The sequence below is a fragment of the Hyperolius riggenbachi genome, chromosome 1, assembly GCF_040937935.1.
Source record: "Hyperolius riggenbachi isolate aHypRig1 chromosome 1, aHypRig1.pri, whole genome shotgun sequence".
In the NCBI taxonomy this organism is placed as follows: Eukaryota; Metazoa; Chordata; class Amphibia; order Anura; family Hyperoliidae; genus Hyperolius; species Hyperolius riggenbachi.
In genome coordinates, this window is record NC_090646.1 from 630,199,182 (window position 1) to 630,217,548 (window position 18,367).

The window sequence follows — 18,367 nt, forward strand, 5'->3', positions numbered from 1 at the left end:
ATCAATGAGATGCAAATTCTTCCAAAATTATGCAAATTTGTATGCGAATATATGCAGATTGAAAACCGACCAATCATGTTTAAACTGATTGGTCCATTTTCAAGCTGTATATATTTGCATAAAAATTTGCACAAATTTGAATCAACTCCCAGCCTTTCCCGAAACCTAAGATTTTTTTTTCCCAGACAGGCTCAATTAGCAGTCAGATCAGTAAAGAAGTGGTTTCTAATTGGTTGGAATGGATTACAGCACTTAACACTTTATAGCATTAAATTTCCCTTTACTTGACTGTTGGCTTTCTTCAGCTTCTCTTGTATTCTTGTGCGGAGTTCTCCTTTACCTATAACCTGTGTTCTTGTCCTCCTCTCCAGCTTCTCTAACCTCTTTGCTTGTCTTCTCCTTCTGTGTCTGCTTGTCTTTCCTGCCATGCAATAGGAAGGCATTGGACCAGGACTATAGCTCTAAGTTGCTGCAGTACGACTCTATTAGCTCCCCTGCAGATAGGGCAAGAGGCAGGAAGTCCGCCGTCTCCAAATATGGGCATTTCAAAAAACAGAGACCCAGGTAAGGGGATCTCATAACGTCAGAATCTTTCTAACCTACTCCCCACAAATTATCTTTTTGTGACGTTTCGGTTTTAATAATTTTGGTTAACAGCAGAGCTGGTACCACCCACAGGTTCTATTTTGTCTGGGACTTCTTCAGTGAGAACTACCACTATAATTCCTCCATATGCTTCCTCATAATAGTGCCCTGCACTTGTTAAGTGCGCTTAATTGTCTGTCACTATACACCCCCAACAATCCAGCATGCAGAGAAGAGTGAGGCTGTGATGGTCAAGGCAAGAGAGCTGACTTGAGGACATTGATGGTGAGACCACCTGGTTTCTCAAGATATAAAGGTATCTGATGGAGGAGGTCAAGGACTTCATCTTTTCTCCATCACCTGAATTATGAAAGAAGTGTGGGACTGACCTTTCTCATGTACATTTCTGGTTAACAATTATCATTTTCAAGAAGACATAGGTGGTCGTGTGGCCACTACTTTTTTTTTTTTGTGTGTCCTCTCCTCCAACAGTTGGTCCACAACACGACTCTCCATTGACACCAATGGGAGGTAGGTACACTGGCAGCTCGACTAAGTCATTCCTCCTGGAAGACCGCATTGCTCTTGAACTTCAGCAGTAGGTGTCAGTGGAGCAGTGGCTTTCGCGACCATCAGTTTAGTGTTCTTGAAAATAGTTGTTTGAAGCCATTTTGTTGCTTGGTAACCTGTCATGGGAACTCTCCTTGGTTAGACATGAAGTCTTGTATTTAGGAGGCTGTCCTGTTCTCAGTGCTGTGGCGCAAGGCTAATAGAAGTCCTACAGGTCAGTTTGTCAGGGGACTTGGTTTCTGTAATGTTAGAACTTTTTAATGTAGCAGTAAAGAGATGCTTTTGTAAAACATTAATTTGTAATACTTTATCTCACCCCCACCCCCCCCAAAAAAAAGTGAATATGCTAAATACAGTCTCCTGCTGCTAAATAAAGATAATCTAAATATATTGTACATTAATACATTTCTGCACTTTTGCAAAGTTACCGTCAGATTTAAAGTTGGCTGTGATGCTGATCCTCTGGCTCGGTTTCCTCTGCCCTCAGCCAAGGAGGACAACAGATAATTTATTACCAAGACAAGAAGCATATCCTTTGTATTGTGCTTTTCTCCTGGTGGACTCAAAACAATTCAGGGCTGCAGTCACATGTGGCGCGCTCCATGGCCAACCAGGATCATTAGGGAGCCTTGCCCAAAGACTCCTTACTGTTTTACGTACGGACTTGAGCTGATATGCATATCAGATAATCTGTAACTAATCTTGACTAGACTTTCTACCATCTTGCTGTAGGGGTGTCACTCAAACTTCTGAAGCCAAAGCATCAGTATGACACCCAGGCAGATAGGAAAGATGTCAGTCTCCATATTCCACTCGCTACAAATTTCCTTCAAGCTGTGTGTTGTTCTTTGACTTTTTCCGCAACACATGCCAACTCCAAAGGGAAGCTGAGCTGTATTTGTGCTTTTTCATGTAATAACCTCTATTCACTCTCTCTCTACAGGCGGGATGGAGCGCGAGAGGACTGCATAGCCAAGCAAAGCAACTCTTGCACCTTATCGTCGTTGATGTTTCAGGTGTATATTGACACCACGTTCTGGGTGGTGGCCAAAAATAATCTTGGGATCGCCGAATCTGATCGTTTCACAGTGGACATCGTTGACATATGTAAATAGCGTACCTATTGTGATCTTCTTTTTATATGTGAATTTGTACAGATCAGACATGTAGAATGTGCTTGCTTTATGTTACTCCTTGGTACACTTGGGAGATGGCTCCACCCACCTGTGCTTAAAGGGAAGGTCCAAGCAAAATAAAAAAGAGTTTCACTTACCTGGGGCTTCTACCAGCCCCATGCAGCCATCCTGTGCCCTCGTAGTCGCTCACTGCTGCTCCAGTCCCCCACTGGCAGCATGCCGACCTCGGAGGTCGGCGGGCCGCATTGCGTACATTTTTACGCATTCCCGCTAGTGCAGGACCAATAACACATACATTTTTACGCATTACTGGTTCAATACACAAAAATTTACGCATTGAACAGTAACTCGTAAAAATGTATGTGTTATTGGTCCTGCACTAGCGGGAATACGTAAAAATGTACGCAATGCGGCCCGCCGACCTCCGAGGTCGGCAAGCTGCCAGCAGGGGACTGGAGCAGCAGTGAGTGACTACGAGGGCACAGGATGGCTGCATGGAGCTGGTAGAAGCCCCAGGTAATTGAAACTCATTTTTTTATTTTGCTTGGACCTTCCCTTTAAGTAAACGACATGCCTACAAAGCAATAAAATTGCTTACTAGTCCTGGGCGGTGTTCTTTCCATCTGTTGCACCAACGCTCAAGTGAGCTAGTATCCTGTTAGTAGATTCTAAGGAATTATCTTGTTAGAGATGAGTGCACTGCTTTTGACCTCCACTAGCAGAACTTTGTGCTGTAAATTCTTGGAATGCTTTGATGTCTCTCTGCTAGCAGAAAATGTAGACACTGAAAGCAGAAGTCTTCGGTTGTTGTCACACTGCCCCTAGTGACAAGTGGCCATAAATACACATTATAGCAGTACTAATGTAGTAGCAAGGAAATGTAACAAATGAGAAATTAAAAAAAAAAAAAACACCAAAATAAATTGGCCTGGAGCATTTGCAAGCCTTTAAGTTGGCTGCTAAAGAGTTAAATCTGTTTCCCACTGCACACAATTCACACGCAAACCAAAAATTGCATTGATCAGTGAACTGCCATGACTTGGGCTTCCTCTTAGCCCATCTTGCTGTTTCCATGAATGCAATGTGATTCTTGCCAAACCACAAATGCACTACTTGCTGCATTATGTTCATGCTGTCTGCTCCATTCAGTACAAGGGAATGGGATCACATTAAACATCGCATTGCAAACTAACAAGGAAAAGGCTGTTTATTTTTTTTCCCTGTACACTTTACAATGAAAAAAGACCCTTAAAGGAATAGTCAGGCAAAAAAAAAAAAGTTTCACTTACCTGGGGCTTCTACCAGTCCCATGCAGCCATCCTGTGCCCTCGTAGTCGCTCACTGTTGCTCCAGTCCCCCCTGCCAGCTAGTTTAGCTTTTGCCAACCTCAGGGTCGGCGGACCACATTGTGTACATTTTACACATTCCCGCTGGTGCAGGGACATTAACACATACGTTCCTGCACCAGCGGGAATACGTAAAAATGTACACAATGCGGCCTGCCGAATGAGAAAGCTGGCGGCGGGGGACTTTTTTTTTTTTTGCCTGACTATTCCTTTAAAGGGGAGCTAAACTAAAGATATGGATTTTTCCTTTTAAAATAATACCAGTTGCTTGACTCTCCTGCTGATCCTGTGTCACTAATACTTTTAGCCACAACCCCTCAACAAGCATACAGATCAGGTGCTCTGACTAGAGATGTCGCGAACCTCCGATTTTCGGTTCGCGAACTTCCGCAGAAGGTTCGGTTCGCGGAAAAATTCGCGAACCGCAATAGACTTCAATGGGGAGGCGAACTTTGAAAAATAGAAAAAATTATGCTGGCCACAAAAGTGATGGAAAAGATGTTTCAAGGGGTCTAACACCTGGAGGGGGGCATGGCGGAGTGGGATACATGACAAAAGTCCCGGTGAAAAATCTGGATGTGACGCAAAGCAGCGTTTTAAGGGCAGAAATCACATTGAATGCTAAATTGGAGGCATAAAGTGCTTTACAACATCTTGCATGTGTATACATCAAACAGGGAGTGTAATTAGAGTACTGCTTCACACTGACACACCAAACTCACTGTGTAACGCACCGCAAACAGCTGTTTGTGTAGTGACGGCCATGCTGGACTACTGCGCAACATGGCGTGATTGCTCTTCCTCACTCAGTGATGTCAGGTAATGTGTGACTTCCTTCTCAACTTTCCATGGCATTGTTAAAAAGCTTACGTTTTGTTTTTAATTTACATTTTCTACTTGCTGTGTACTTGTTCAGTACCGCTACAATGAGAATCCTGTGGAGGCGGGCAAGTCTGCCATTGTGACCCCGGGTAATGGCCGGGGAATGAGAGGTTTGAATCCGGTGTGGAGCCTGAGCAACGGCTACCACTACACATCCAAGGAGGGCAGCGGGCAGGCATGCACGCCCGCCCGCCCCGAGGTAGTGACCAAAAATAACAATACAGGAGGAGGACTTTCGAGGCCCTGCTGTGTATTTGAAATGAATGTACTTTAAATCCTTTAACGAGAACCAGTTATGGCGGGCAAAGATGACACCACATTCCTTTCACGATAATCATATGGAGGCGGGCAAGTCTGTCATTTGTGACCCCGGGTAATGGCCAGGGAATGAGGGATGGAATCCGGTGTGGAGCCTGAGAAACGGCTACCACTACACATCCAAGGAGGGCAGCAGGTAGGCATGCACGCCCGCCCCGAGGTAGTGATCAAAAATAACAATACAGGAGGCGGACTTTCGAGGCCCTGCTGTGTATTTGAAATGAATTAACTTTAAATCCTTTAACGGGAATCCGTTATGGAGGGCAAGTCTGCCATTGTCACCGCGGGGAATGAAGGTTGGATTGCGGCCCGAAGTGGGAGCCTGCTGAGACCCATGCTGTAGCTGCCCTGACCGTGCTTTGCAGACCAGGCATCTGTGGTCAGATGGACCCTTGAGCCAGCGGAAGACAAACCAAGTCGAAAGCATTTGCCAAGAATGTTTTACGGAGGGCAAGTTTTTTTGCCCTTTTTTTAAATTTTTTGAAAATGATAGATGGTTGTATTTTTAAATTGTTTGAAAGTTTAGATGGTTGTATTTTTAAATTGTTTGAAAGTGTATCCATTCAAGTGCAAGTTATGCACTGACTGCCAGGTATAATGTGCAGTCACAGATGCAGTGAAAGGTATGCAGTGACTGCAAACAGCCGTTTGTGTAGTGACGGCCGTGCTGGACTGGTGCGCACCGTGACGAGAGTGCAGGTGATGGTGGCTTTTCAGCCCATATGCTTGCCCGGCTGATGTAGCTGAATGACAGAACAGTGACTTTCCAGCTGATCAAATTTGGTCTGACCACAATGAAGCAACGACCTTAATATCTTTTGTGTGCCACCCCCACCCGAGACACTCAAATAGCCGGCGGTCATTGCTTCATTGTGATGCGCAAGCCCCTTCACCGCGGCAAGGTAATGATCACGAAGGGGGATGGGCACATGTACACGCACCAGAAAAATTAGTGTAGCGGCCGCTGCTAGCAGCGGCCTTAAAAATTCAGGAATCCGCCTAGAGTCCTGGACCCTGTTGGTAGTGGCGGAGAAGGCAGTCAAGCGGCCTGCAGGCAGAGATGCTGTGTGTGGGGAGTGGACTGACTTAGTCTTCGGTCGTGCAGTAGCCCTCCGTGATCCATTCCTCATTCATTTTGATAAAGGTCAGGTACTGAACACTGTCGTGACTTAGGCGACTTCTCTTCTCAGTAACTATGCCTCCAGCTGCACTGAAGGTCCTTTCTGACAGGACGCTTGCGGCAGGGCAAGAGAGGAGTTGTATGGCAAATTGGGACAGCTCTGGCCACAGATCAAGCCTGCGCAACCAGTAGTCCAAGGGTTCATCGTCGCTTTTTGCAGAGTCTACATCCACACTCAAGGCCAGGTAGTCGGCTACCTGCCGGTCCAGGCGTTGGTGGAGGGTGGATCCGGAAGGACTATGGCGAGGAGTTGGACTAAAGAACGTCCGCATGTCCGACATCACCCTGAGATCGCTGGAGCGTCCTGTTCTTGCCTGCGTGGACTTGGGAGGAGGAGGGTTACTGCCAGTGGTACCTTGATTGCGTTGTGCAGCCACATCACCCTTAAACGCATTGTAAAGCATCATCGACAGCTTGTTCTGCAAGTGCTGCATCCTTTCCGCCTTTTGTTGAGTTGGTAAGAGGTCCGCCACTTTGTGCCTGTACCGAGGGTCTAGTAGCGTGGCCACCCAGTACAGGTCATTCGTCTTGAGTTTTTTGATACGGGGGTCCCTCAACAGGCTGGACAACATGAAAGAGGACATCTGTACAAAGCTGGATGCAGAGGTACTCTCCATCTCCTCATGCTCTTCCTCAGTGACGGGACGCAACTCCTCTTCCTCCCCCCCCCAGCCACGAACAATACCACGGGAACGTGGAGCAGCAGAAGCCCCCTGTGATGGCTGCCGCGGTTGTTCTCCTTCCGCCGCCTCTTCCTCCTCCACAGAAACACCTTCCTCATCATCACCATCATTAGAGTCTGACTCCTCTCCTTCCCCACACGACTCCTCTTCTTCCTCCTCCTCCCCCCTCTGTGCTCCCGCTGGTGTTGTGGAAACATCGGGTTCGTGTGTAAATGGCTCCAATGAATCCTGCTGCCCTAACTCTTCTTGTTCACGCTCCTCCACAGCTGTATCCACCACTCTACGCACGGCATGCTCCAGGAAGTAAGCGTAGGGGATCAAGTCGCTGATGGTGCCCTCATCGCGACTCACCAGTTTGGTCACCTCCTCAAAGGGCTCCATGACCCTGCATGCATTTCGCATCAGTGTCCAGTTGTTGGGCCACAACATCCCCATCCTCCCAGATTGTGTCCTTGTACTGTAATGATACAGGTAGTGGGTGACGGCTTTCTCCTGGTCTAGCAGGCGAGAGAACATCAGCAGGGTGGAATTCCAGCGAGTCGGGCTATCGCAAATCAGGCGTCTCACCGGCAAGTTGTTTCTACGCTGAATCTCTGCAAAGCGTGCCATGGCCTTGTAAGAGCGCCTGAAATGCCCACACAACTTCCTGGCCTGCTTCAGGACGTCCTCTAAGCCTGGGTACTTGGACACAAATCTTTGCACGACCAGATTAAGCACATGTGCCATGCAGGGTATGTGTGTCAGCTTTCCCAAATTCAACGCAGCAATGAGATTGCTGCCGTTGTCACACACCACGTTGCCGATCTCAAGCTTGTGCGGGGTCAGCCATTGCTCCACCTGTTTGTTAAGAGCAGCCAGGAGAGCTGCTCCAGTGTGACTCTCCGCTTTCAGGCAAGACATGTCTAACACTGCATGACACCGTCGCACCTGGCATGCAGCATAGGCCCTGGGGTGCTGGGGCTGTGTAGCTGGGGAGGAGATGGCGGCACCAGCCAAGGAGGAGGAGGATGACGACAGCGAAGCGGTGATAGCAGGTGGAGAGGAGGTGGCTGGAGGCCTGCCTGCAAGCCGTGGAGGTGTGACAAGTCGGTCCTCTGCGCAGCCACGTACTCCCTGCTTGCTGCCATCGGTCACCAGGTTGACCCAATGGGCTGTGTATGTAATGTAGTGGCCCTGCCCGTGCTTGGCAGACCAGGCATCCGTGGTCAGGTGGACCCTTGACCCAACGCTGTGTGCCAGAGATGACACCACTTGCCTCTCAACTGCACGGTACAGTTTGGGTATGGCCTTTTGAGAAAAATAATTGCGGCCTGGTATCTTCCACTGCGGTGTACCAATGGCCACAAACTTACGGAAAGCCTCCGACTCCACCAGCTTGTATGGTAATAGCTGGCGAGCTAATAGTTCCGCCACGCCAGCTGTCAGACGCCGGGCAAGAGGGTGACTGGCAGACATTTGCTTCTTCCGCTCAAATACTTCCTTCACGGACAGCTGGGTACTGCTGTGGGCAGAGGAGAAGGAACCGCTCAAGGGAAGAGGCGGTGTGGAGGAGGGTGGCTGTGAAGGTGCAAGGGAGAAAGTGGATGAAGACGATGCACCTGAAGGAGGAAGAGGAGAAGGAGTTTGGCTTGTCTTTTGAGGAGTGCTGCTTTATAGCTGTTTGTGCCTTCTCTCCAGGTGCCTTCGTAAGGCACTTGTCCCTACGTGAGAGTTGGCCTTTCCACGGCTCAATTTTTGCTGGCAGAGACAACAGATGGCTTTGCTCCGATCTGAGACACACACGTGAAAAAATTTCCAAACCGCTGAGGCCCCCTGGGGTGATGGCGCTACGGTGGCATCAGCAGCAGCTGACGTCGAAGGGCATGTGTGCTCCCTGGCCATAGCTGGCGATACATGGCACCGGACACTGCCCCCAGCTGTTTCTGAGGACGAGCTCCCTCTGCTTCTATCATGGAGTCGTCTCCTCCTACTCCTCTCTGACTCCTCCTCTGAACTGTCCCCCTGGTCATCTCCTCTACCGGGAACATATGTGCTATCCGTATAATCGTCATCATAATCCTCCTGGCCAGCTGCGCTTTCCTCAGACACCTCCTCAAGTGCACCAACTTCAGGTGGTCCACCATCATCCCCATCCACACACGTTACGTCCATACTATCGCCACCTAACTCAGACGTATGAGGTGGTGTACCTGCGCCTTCTTGTTGTTGTTGCAGTAGTGGCTGGGAATCAGTGATTTCACCACCACCACCAAATAACTCCTGCGAAGTGTCAAATGCAGCGGATGTGGTGCTTGTTGTAGCGCTGGTGGCTGCGGGAGATGAGGTGTTCTGTGTTAAATACTCAATCACCTCCTCACGATTTTGGGAAGTGATGGCACGTGCCTTCTTCTGAGCACTGTATTTTGGGGCAGGTCCGCATGAAATCACAGCAACACCACCTCGCACAGCCACAGACCTGCCGGTGCCTGGTGGCCTTTCTCTGGGTCTGCCTCTACCTCTTCCTCTACCTGGTTTGTCCATTTTGTCCATCTCGGGGGTATGCTAGCTATATGCAGTGAGGTGGGTTCTCACTCAACACAACAGGTAGTTAGATGCAGTGAGCTGGGTTCACTCAACAGTAAAGGTACTTAAGATGCAGTGAGGTGGGTTCTCACTCAACACAACAGGTAGTTAGATGCAGTGAGGTGGCCAGGTGGGTTCTCACTCAACACAACAGATGCAGTGAGCTGGGTTCACTCAACACAAGGCTAGGTATATGCAGTGATGAGGTGGGTTAAGTAAACACAACAGGTACTGGGTAGTTAGATGCAGTGAGCTGGGTTCACTCAACAGTAAAGGTACTTAAGATGCAGTGAGGTGGGTTCTCACTCAACACAACAGGTAGTTAGATGCAGTGAGCTGAGTTCACTCAACAGTAAAGGTACTTAAGATGCAGTGAGGTGGCTTCTCACTCAACACAACAGGTAGTTAGATGCAGTGAGGTGGCCAGGTGGGTTCACACTCAACACAACAGGTAATTAGATGCAGTGAGCTGGGTTCACTCAACACAAGGCTAGGTATATGCAGTGATGAGGTGGGTTAAGTAAACACAACAGCTACTGGGTAGTTAGATGCAGTGAGCTGGGTTCACTGAACAGTATACAGTAAAGGTACTTAAGATGTAGTGAGGTGGGTTCTCACTCAACACAACAGGTAGTTAGACTTAGATGCAGTGAGCTGGGTTCACTCAACACAACGCTAGGTATATGCAGTGATGAGGTGGGTTAAGTAAACACAACAGGTACTGGGTAGTTAGATGCAGTGAGCTGGGTTCACTCAACACAAAGCTAGGTATATGCAGTGATGAGGTGGGTTAAGTAAACACAACAGGTACTGGGGTATATGCAGTACTGGGTAGTACAATGTGCAGCTCCCTGTCACACACACAGGCAGTCAGTCACTGAATGTGCTGGGCTGCTGGCAGTGGCACACACACTATCAATTAGCAAGGCTGTGCATGCAACAAAAGTGTCAGGAAAAAAAAAAATGTACAGGTTGAGCTCTGAAAAGAGCTGTTGCTGGGTGCTTTAAAAGCAATATTAATCAGTCAGGAACAAGCAAAGCAGCCTAGAACCTAACTAATCTGTCCCTAAGAGAAAAAGTCTGCAGCAGCTGTCCCTTTCCTCTCTCTAGCAGGCACACGAGTGACTGTAATGGCCGCCGGAGGCTGCCTTATATAAGGGGGGGGTGGGGCTCCAGGGCTTACTGTAGCCTGAATGGCTACAATGTGCCTGCTGACTGTGATGCAGAGGGTCAAAGTTGACCCTCATAGTGCATTATGGGGCGAATCGAACTTCCGGAAAAGTTCGCCTGGTGCAGGCGAACGCGAACCCCCAATGTTCGCCTGGAACCGTTCGCCGGCGAACCGTTCGGTACACCTCTAGCTCTGACTAAAGTCACTGGATTAGCTGCATGCTTGTTTCAGGTGTGTCATTCAGCCACTGCTGCAGCCAAAGAGATCAGCAGGACTGCCAGGCAACTGGTATTTTTCAAAAGGAAACATCCATAATCCCACTGTTTAGGTTCCCTTTAAGGTTGCCACAAATGATAACATTCTTTATTTTAACCCTCCTGGCGGTTAAAAAAAAATCCGCCAGGGGGCAGCAAAGTGCCGCCGGCGATTGGAGATCAGGAGATCCTGTTCAAAGAACGGGATCTCCTGGAGGGCTTCCCCCGTCGCCATGGCGACGGGCGGGATGCCGTCACCGACGTCGTGACGTCAAAGGGGACTCCCATCCACCCCACAGCGCTGCCTGGCACTGATTGGCCAGGCAGCGCATGGGGTCTGGGGGGGGGGGGCCGCGGCGCAAGGAATAGTGGCAGATCGGCGGGTAGGGGCCGCGATCGGATGCTACACGCAGCTAGCAAAGTGCTAGCTGCGTGTAGCAAAAAAAAAATTATGCAAATCGGCCCAGCGGGGCCTGAGCGGTGCCTCCCGGCGGCATAGCCCGTGCTCAGCACGGGCTTACAGCCAGGGGGGTTAATGCCTGGCACACACTATGCAATTTCCTGTCAGGCGGGTTATTATTATTATTATTATTATTATTATTATTATTATTATTATTTATTGTATTTATAAAGCGCCAACATATTACGCAGTGCTGAACATTAATTTAGGTTACAGACAATATTTAGGGGTGACATACAGCAATATGACAATACAGGAATACAAGAAAACCAGATCACACGGGTTGAAATGATCATTTCTCAACAGGTCCAATCTGAGTTCCGATTGTTTTTCTGATCCATTTTATATAGAAGTGATTTGAAAATTGATCAGAAAAACGTTTGGAAAATTTAGATTGGACCTGTCAGAAATCTATTCAGCCAGTCTCCCCGATGGGAAATTGCTTGGTGTGTACCAGGCATAACATGTGTACCAGGCATAACATGACTGTAAGCTGCACTTCCTGTGTGTAATTCTTGTCTTTATTGTGCAGATAAGCCCAATGCCCCAGCCATTGTCAGAGCGGTTTCAGCAGTGCAGCTACAAAGGGCTCTGAAGATTGAATGGCTGAATCCTGGTGATTATTTCAAGCTGAAATATAACCTCCGATATCGGAAGAAAGACAGCGCAGACTGGGAGGAGGTAACTATTGGCAGAAATATTCTTTATTTTCACGCTGTCAGACCTTTTTATGTAGCTGTTTGTTTGTTTTTAATAATTTGATACAGTTTGCAGTCTTATGATTACAAGTGTGTATTCAGTAGTGTTATGCCTGGTAGACTGGCAGATTTACGGTCAGATCGATTTTCAACATGTCTGATCTGATTTCCAATCAATTTTCCGATTGATTCTCTGTTCACTTCTATGGAAAGTTGATTGGAAAACCGATTGGAAATCATATCGGACATGTTGGAAATAATCGATCTGACGGTAAACCTGCCAGAAAATCTTGTGTGTACCTAGCATTAAAGTGGTCTGAAAGCCAGCATTTCTACTTTGCTCTAAAAGATTTCTCGCAGCTTGAAAGCTACTATCCCAGAATTATTATTTTTTAGCAGAACATCACTGAAATGGTTAAACAAAGCATTTTGTCTTGCGATTCAGATTCAATCCACGTCCAAACTGTAGATAACAGTATCTTCGTTTACATTCCAATGTTGTTACCAGGGCCGGCCCGCTCATGAGGCGGGGTGAAACATTTGCCTCAGGCGGCAAACTTCTAGGGGCAGCACCCCCCCCGGGCGGGTGCTGCCCCTAGAAGTTTGCCGCCTGAGGCAAATGTTTCACCCCGGGGGCGGCCGCCGAGCCGGAGGGGTAGCGGGCAGGTCGGGGGTATTGGGCCTAGCGGTGGGGAGGGGGGTCGGACCCCCCCTCCCTCGCCTGGGTCCCCCGATCTGCGCTCCCCTCCAGCTGTAATTAGGAAGCAGCCGCTTGCAGATCGTAAGAGGCAACGGGCGGGGAGGACTCACCTTTTCCGCGTTCCAGCGAGCACTCCACTGACGTCAGTTCCTGCATCGCCGCCCACTGTATTGTAAGGCCCAATACCCCCGACCTGCCCGCTACCCCTCCGGCTCGGCGCCCCCCCCCCCCCCGCACCCACGGACAAGCGGGGGGGGGGGGGGGTTGAGTGGTGGGCGATAGCAATTTTCTCCTAAATTTGCCTCAGGCGGCAAAAAGTCTAGGGCCGGCCCTGGTTGTTACAATGTGTGTAAACACGGTGTAACAAGTGGAAAGTAGATCTCTGTGACACACACTTACACTTCAGAATAGCTCATTAGAAGATGTTAATATATAATAAAAAGCAGTTTGAATAAAAATCAACGGCAGGCATACTTTCAGGGTATGATAAACTACACTTCGGAAACTTGTAATTTGTAAACGGACAATATTACTTATGCACAAAAGTAAATATGAGAACTGTAGGAGTAATAAGTAGGAAAAACACATTTTTATTGAATGTTGGAGTTTCAGACCACTTTAAGGTGGCCAGACATTACTAGATGGCCACCAGATAAACTATCTGATCTGATGATGGAATGTGTTCAGCGAGGGATCTGCCCACACACTGCACAGCAGTTTTCAATAGATTTCAGCATGAAATCTATTGGAAATTGTCCATATTAATGCCACCATCTTTGCCTGCCAAGCCCCCCAGGGTGCCACCCTCCACCCCCCAAGGGTAACACCTGACACTCCCCCTGCCTTCTGGTAATTTGTAAACCACCAATGTCCCAAATTCGTCAATGGCGTCTGTACCCCACGACCTGTGCGTGACCTTGTACATGCCATCAGGTGCAAATCCTTTCAAGCTGATGCAGGATTATGCAAATTTTGTAGGCACATTTTACACAACTTGGAAAATAGACCAACGGATCCTGCTAAGGGGGAATTCACATTGTCCATTTTTGAGCTACATACATTTGCATGCAATATTTGCATCATCCATCAGTTCAGAAGCCCCGTATATGCATGATGGCTCATTCCCTGGTGATGGAGTGAGTGCAGAGAGAGCAATATTCTTTGTCAGGGGTCACCCAATTCTATCCACCAGACGGATCGCTTGCTGAGGCGTACAAGGGCTGTTCTACCGTATTTTTCCCCTTATAAGATGCACCAAAACGCCCCTTTTTATGCATTTGCACGTTGTGATTGCGTAAACGTGTATGCAACATTTTTTGCGATCGATCCAAAAATTGCAGGGACTCTACCCCACCCATCCCAACCCCCCCAGAACCCCCCTCCCCCTTGAGTGGTGAAAAAGTACATCATATATGGCGAAAAATACAATATTTCCGGCAGAGGCAGTTATTGGGGACCGTCTCGGCCAAGTTTTATCTAGCATGTGTACAGGGCTTTATTTTCATCTTACTGTCCATCCCCATTCATTAGAGTCTTAGAAACTTACGGTGATCACAGTATTTCAGACACAACAGATTGCTCTGGTCTAGATTTGCTCACCAAAGCCATGAAGTGGTTAACGACAAGATGGCTTTTGTTCTTCAGGTGCCTTCGGTGGATCTGGCAACGCACAGGACTTCCTACACATTGCAGGATCTGCAGCCGTACACAACCTACATCCTCTCTCTGCGCTGCAAACTGGTTGATGAAAGAGGCTATTGGAGTGACTGGAGTAAGGAGTATGAAGCCACCACCCCAGAGTCTGGTAAGCTAAATGTATAAAGCATGCATTAAAGAGGACCCGCTGTGAAAATAACGTAATGGGGGGGGGGTGCGCGTGCTTAATTTTTACAATTATTTATAAATGATTTAGTCAGTGTTTGCCCCATTGTAAAGTCTTTCCTCTCCCTGATTTACATTCTGAAATGTATCGCTGGCAGGTGACGTCACTGGAAGGAGATGCTGCTTTTTTGGCTGTTGGTAACAGCTGTTGTTTCCCACAATGCAACAAGGCTCCCACAGTGTGACGTCAGTACCTAGGTCCTGACCTCACACTGTGGGAGGGGTTTCACCACAATATCCGCCATACAGAGCCCCCTGATGATCCGTTTGAGAAAAGGGAATGGGGATATCGCCTACTGATTGGGATGAAGTTCAGTCCTGGGTTACAGTTCCTCTTTAACCACGTTTCCCTTCAGTGCGTCTCATCTCTGCCACATTCTACATTAATAACATTGTGTTACTAGTACACACTGCTATTTCCTCTTTATGGCCAGATCGGCAGAATACTGTATATGGTGCTGCCAACGTGCTACCTGATAACACCGAAAATGTTCTTATTCTGCCTGGTTCACACATGTGTAACACGGATGCACCGCAGTTAGCCAATGATGAAAGGAGATCATGGGAAACTACGGGACTGTGGATTCATAATTTTGCTCCATTACGTTTTGCAGCTCCCTCCCGAGGTCCGGAGCTTTGGAGAAAAGTTGGGGAAGCAGAGAGCAATGGGACCCGAACTGTTAGACTTATGTGGAAGGTAAGAAAAAAAACTTTCTATTTTTCCTTCATTGGTCTGTAGGCCCTGAGATATTTTGCCAACAGGAGGCTGAACTAATGCTTTATCTTAGTGTTGGCATGCCATAAAAATCTTCACACGTACTTAAAGGAATACTTATGTCAAAATAAAAAACATTTTTTACTCACCTGGGCAGGGCCGGCCCGCCCATGAGACGGGGTGAAACTTTTTGCCTCAGGCGGCACTTCTGGGGAGGCGGCACCCGCCCGTCCGTGGGTGTGGGGGGCCCCCCGAGCTGGAGGGGATAGCGGGCAGGAAGAGGGGGTATTGGGCCTAGCGGCAGGGAGGGGGGGTCGGACCCTCCCCCTCCCCACGGGAGGGGGGGTCGGACCCTCCCCCTCCCCACTTGTGGGTGGTGTAGCAGGAAGTGACGTCAGTGGAGCGCACGCTGGAACGAGGAAGAGGTGAGTGATCCCAGCCCGTTGCCTCTTACAATAGCTGCAGCAACGTAACTTTTTAAAGTTGGAGGAGGACGGGGGACCCAAGCGAGGGAGGGGGGGGGGTCCGACTAGCCCCCCCCTCCCGCTGCTAGGCCCAATCCCCCCTTCCTGCCCGCTATCCCCTCCAGCTCGGGCAGCCCCCCACACCCACGGCTTGGGGGGGGATTTTCTTTAAAGATTGCCTCAGGCGGCAAAAAGTCTAGGGCCGGGCCTGGGGCATCCCTCAGCCCCCTGAAGCTGTGTGGTGCCCTCGCAGCCTGGCTCCGATCCTCCTGTCCCCGCCGGCAGCTACTTGCGGGTTCGGCGACAGCCGCCGACAAGCTGGGAACGCGAGTGATTCTCCGCATTCCCAGCCGCTATATCACCCTCTATGCTGCTATAGCGTATAACATATACGCTATAGCAGCATAGAGAGTGATATAGCGGCTGGGAACGCGGAGGATCACTCGCGTTCCCAGCCTGTCGGCGGCTGTCGCCGAACCCGCAAGTAGCCGCCGGCGGGGACAGGAGGATCGGAGCCAGGCTGCGAGGACACCATACAGCTTAAGGGGGCTGAGGGATGCCCCAGGTGAGTAAAAATCATTTTTTTTATTTTGACTTAAGTATTTAAAGCGGGCCCAAACTTTTGCACAGCATACAATGAAAGCATATATAGTTGCTGAGAACTTAACTCTGTGCGTGTTTAGAGAGATCAGCCTGTCTCATTAGCTCTCCTCAGCAAGCTATCAGCAAGTGTAAATGAGCGATGTCAGGGGAGCCTCTAGGCATAGGCAGTACAGGCCATTGTCTGGAGTGGCAATGGTCCTGGGGGTGCCATGTTGCTTGATTAAGCCATGCCCCCTGGATGAAGCCATGCCCCCTGACTAAGCCCCACCTCCACTGTGTTCTATTACTTGCTTCTGCTGCATCTGCTTAGCGTAAGTTGCAGGCAGCTGCCGCTGTGTCCCTCTGTGCCTTCTACATCCCTTATCCCCCACCCCCCTTGTGCCTCCTTTTGTGCCTCCTTCTGTCTCCTTGTGCATCCTTCAGTCCCTTGTGCCATGTCTGACCCCGTTTGTCCTTCTTCTCTCCCTTCGTGCCTCCTTCTGTCCCCCTGTGCCTCCTTCTGTCCCCCTGTGCCTCCTTCTGTCCCCCTGTGCCTCCTTCTGTCCCCCTGTGCCTTCTTTGTAATCTTCAAATATTAGAGAATGGTGCAATGTTATAAAAAAAAATAAGCTATATAATGGGAAATAGAGACTTTTTTCTTTGCTACTAATATTCTATTTATTATCCATGCTACACATACAATTCATCATATAATTGTTTTTCCTTGCTTTAGTGTCACTTCAAGGTTAATTATAGTTTATTATGCTGTGGTTTATCTTTTAGAGCAGAGAGGAAGTTCTGAGTTTAGGTCCGCTTTAAAAAATATATATAACTTGATAAAAATTGAGGTTTTTTTTTCCCCCCAGGATTTGGGCACCTATGCTAATGGAAAGATACTGGGATACAACGTCACCCTTAAGACACCCTCAAGATTACTAGATGCCTTTTATACAAGCGAAAGAGAATGCAGTGTCACCGTTCCGAGGGACAGAGTTCAGGCTACGATTGTTGCTTACAACAGCTACGATGTGTCGCCTCCATCTTCTGTCATCATTCCACCTGCTACAAGGAGAGGTAATAAGGTGATCCTTCAGTCTCGGGGTCAAAAAGTTAGATACTTGCCTAGGTAGAGGGAATCCTCTGGATAGTGGAGAAGCTGGGTGGCCCCCACCATTGCCGTGCGCACAGACCATATCTGACAATAGCATGACAAGATGTTATCGTGGCAACACTGCACATTAAGCCGTATACTGATTATCCGCGAGCGTCTCCATGCTACGACAGGCTGGCCGCACTTGTGCACAAAGAGCATGGCCACAAACTTTCAGATGGTCCGGGTGAGCGGCTCTGGGGGGAGAGGAGGACATGGGAAGTCTTTGGAAACTCAGCGAAAATGCCCGTTTATGGTCTCTGTATGTGTCCTACAGCCGCACGTAAAGCTCCAGAAGGCCTCCTCAGTAATGGTCCCATTGAAGCCATACCTGATCGTCGGCCTATGCAGTGCAGTGACTTTCTCTGTCCCGACGCTCCTTGGATGAAAGCAGGGGTGGCCAAACTTTTTAGGCCAAGGGCCATATTGCCGTTCTTGAAAGTGCTAAAGGGCCGAACAAGTGAAATGAAACACAATTTTTGCTTATTGCCATTAGGTGCACTATGCCTGTGACATTTTGCAAAACCTTTCCATGGGAAATAACCCATATACCGTGTGCAGTGGCACCTGCTAATCAGTGGCTGTTACTGCTGCTGGCATAGTGGCACCTGCTAATCAGTGGCTGTTACTGCTGCTGGCACAGTGGTGGCTGATAATCTGTATGTTACTGCAGTTGGCACAGTGGCAGCTGCTAATCAGTGGCAGTTACTGCTGCTAGTGACAGCTGCTAATTGGTGGCTTTTACTGCTGCTGATCCCAGCTATGGCCTGCAGGCTGCATGAATTGACCATAGAGGGCTTCATGGGCCACCAGAAATGGCTCGATGGGCTGCGTTTGGCCCCAGGGCTGGATTTTGGTCTTGCCTGGATTAGAGGTTTGGTAGCAACTGCACGTAAAATAACTTTCTGTATGCATTAGAAATGTAAGATATAGTGCAAATAGATGCTTTCAAAAGAATGGACCCTGAATTGGGACAAACAAACTATAAAATAGACTGCAGACTGTTTTGTTTTTCTGTTTTACTCATTTA

At 48.6% G+C, this 18,367-nt stretch overlaps 1 protein-coding gene across 2 annotated transcripts in view; it reads left to right on the forward strand.

Annotated features, from left to right (window-relative positions):
• IL6ST (interleukin 6 cytokine family signal transducer) overlaps positions 1-18,367 on the forward strand; it is a 99,712-nt gene that overhangs the window by 55,196 nt on the left and 26,149 nt on the right. Inside the window, exons 5-10 of one of the 2 annotated variants that reach the window (XM_068251232.1) lie at positions 436-564; positions 2,099-2,262; positions 11,680-11,828; positions 14,190-14,349; positions 15,041-15,123; positions 17,054-17,261. In XM_068251232.1, the coding sequence (XP_068107333.1) occupies positions 436-564; positions 2,099-2,262; positions 11,680-11,828; positions 14,190-14,349; positions 15,041-15,123; positions 17,054-17,261 (893 nt within the window). The remainder of the gene's footprint in view (positions 1-435; positions 565-2,098; positions 2,263-11,679; positions 11,829-14,189; positions 14,350-15,040; positions 15,124-17,053; positions 17,262-18,367) is intronic. The other variant, XM_068251233.1, reaches the window with a different exon arrangement.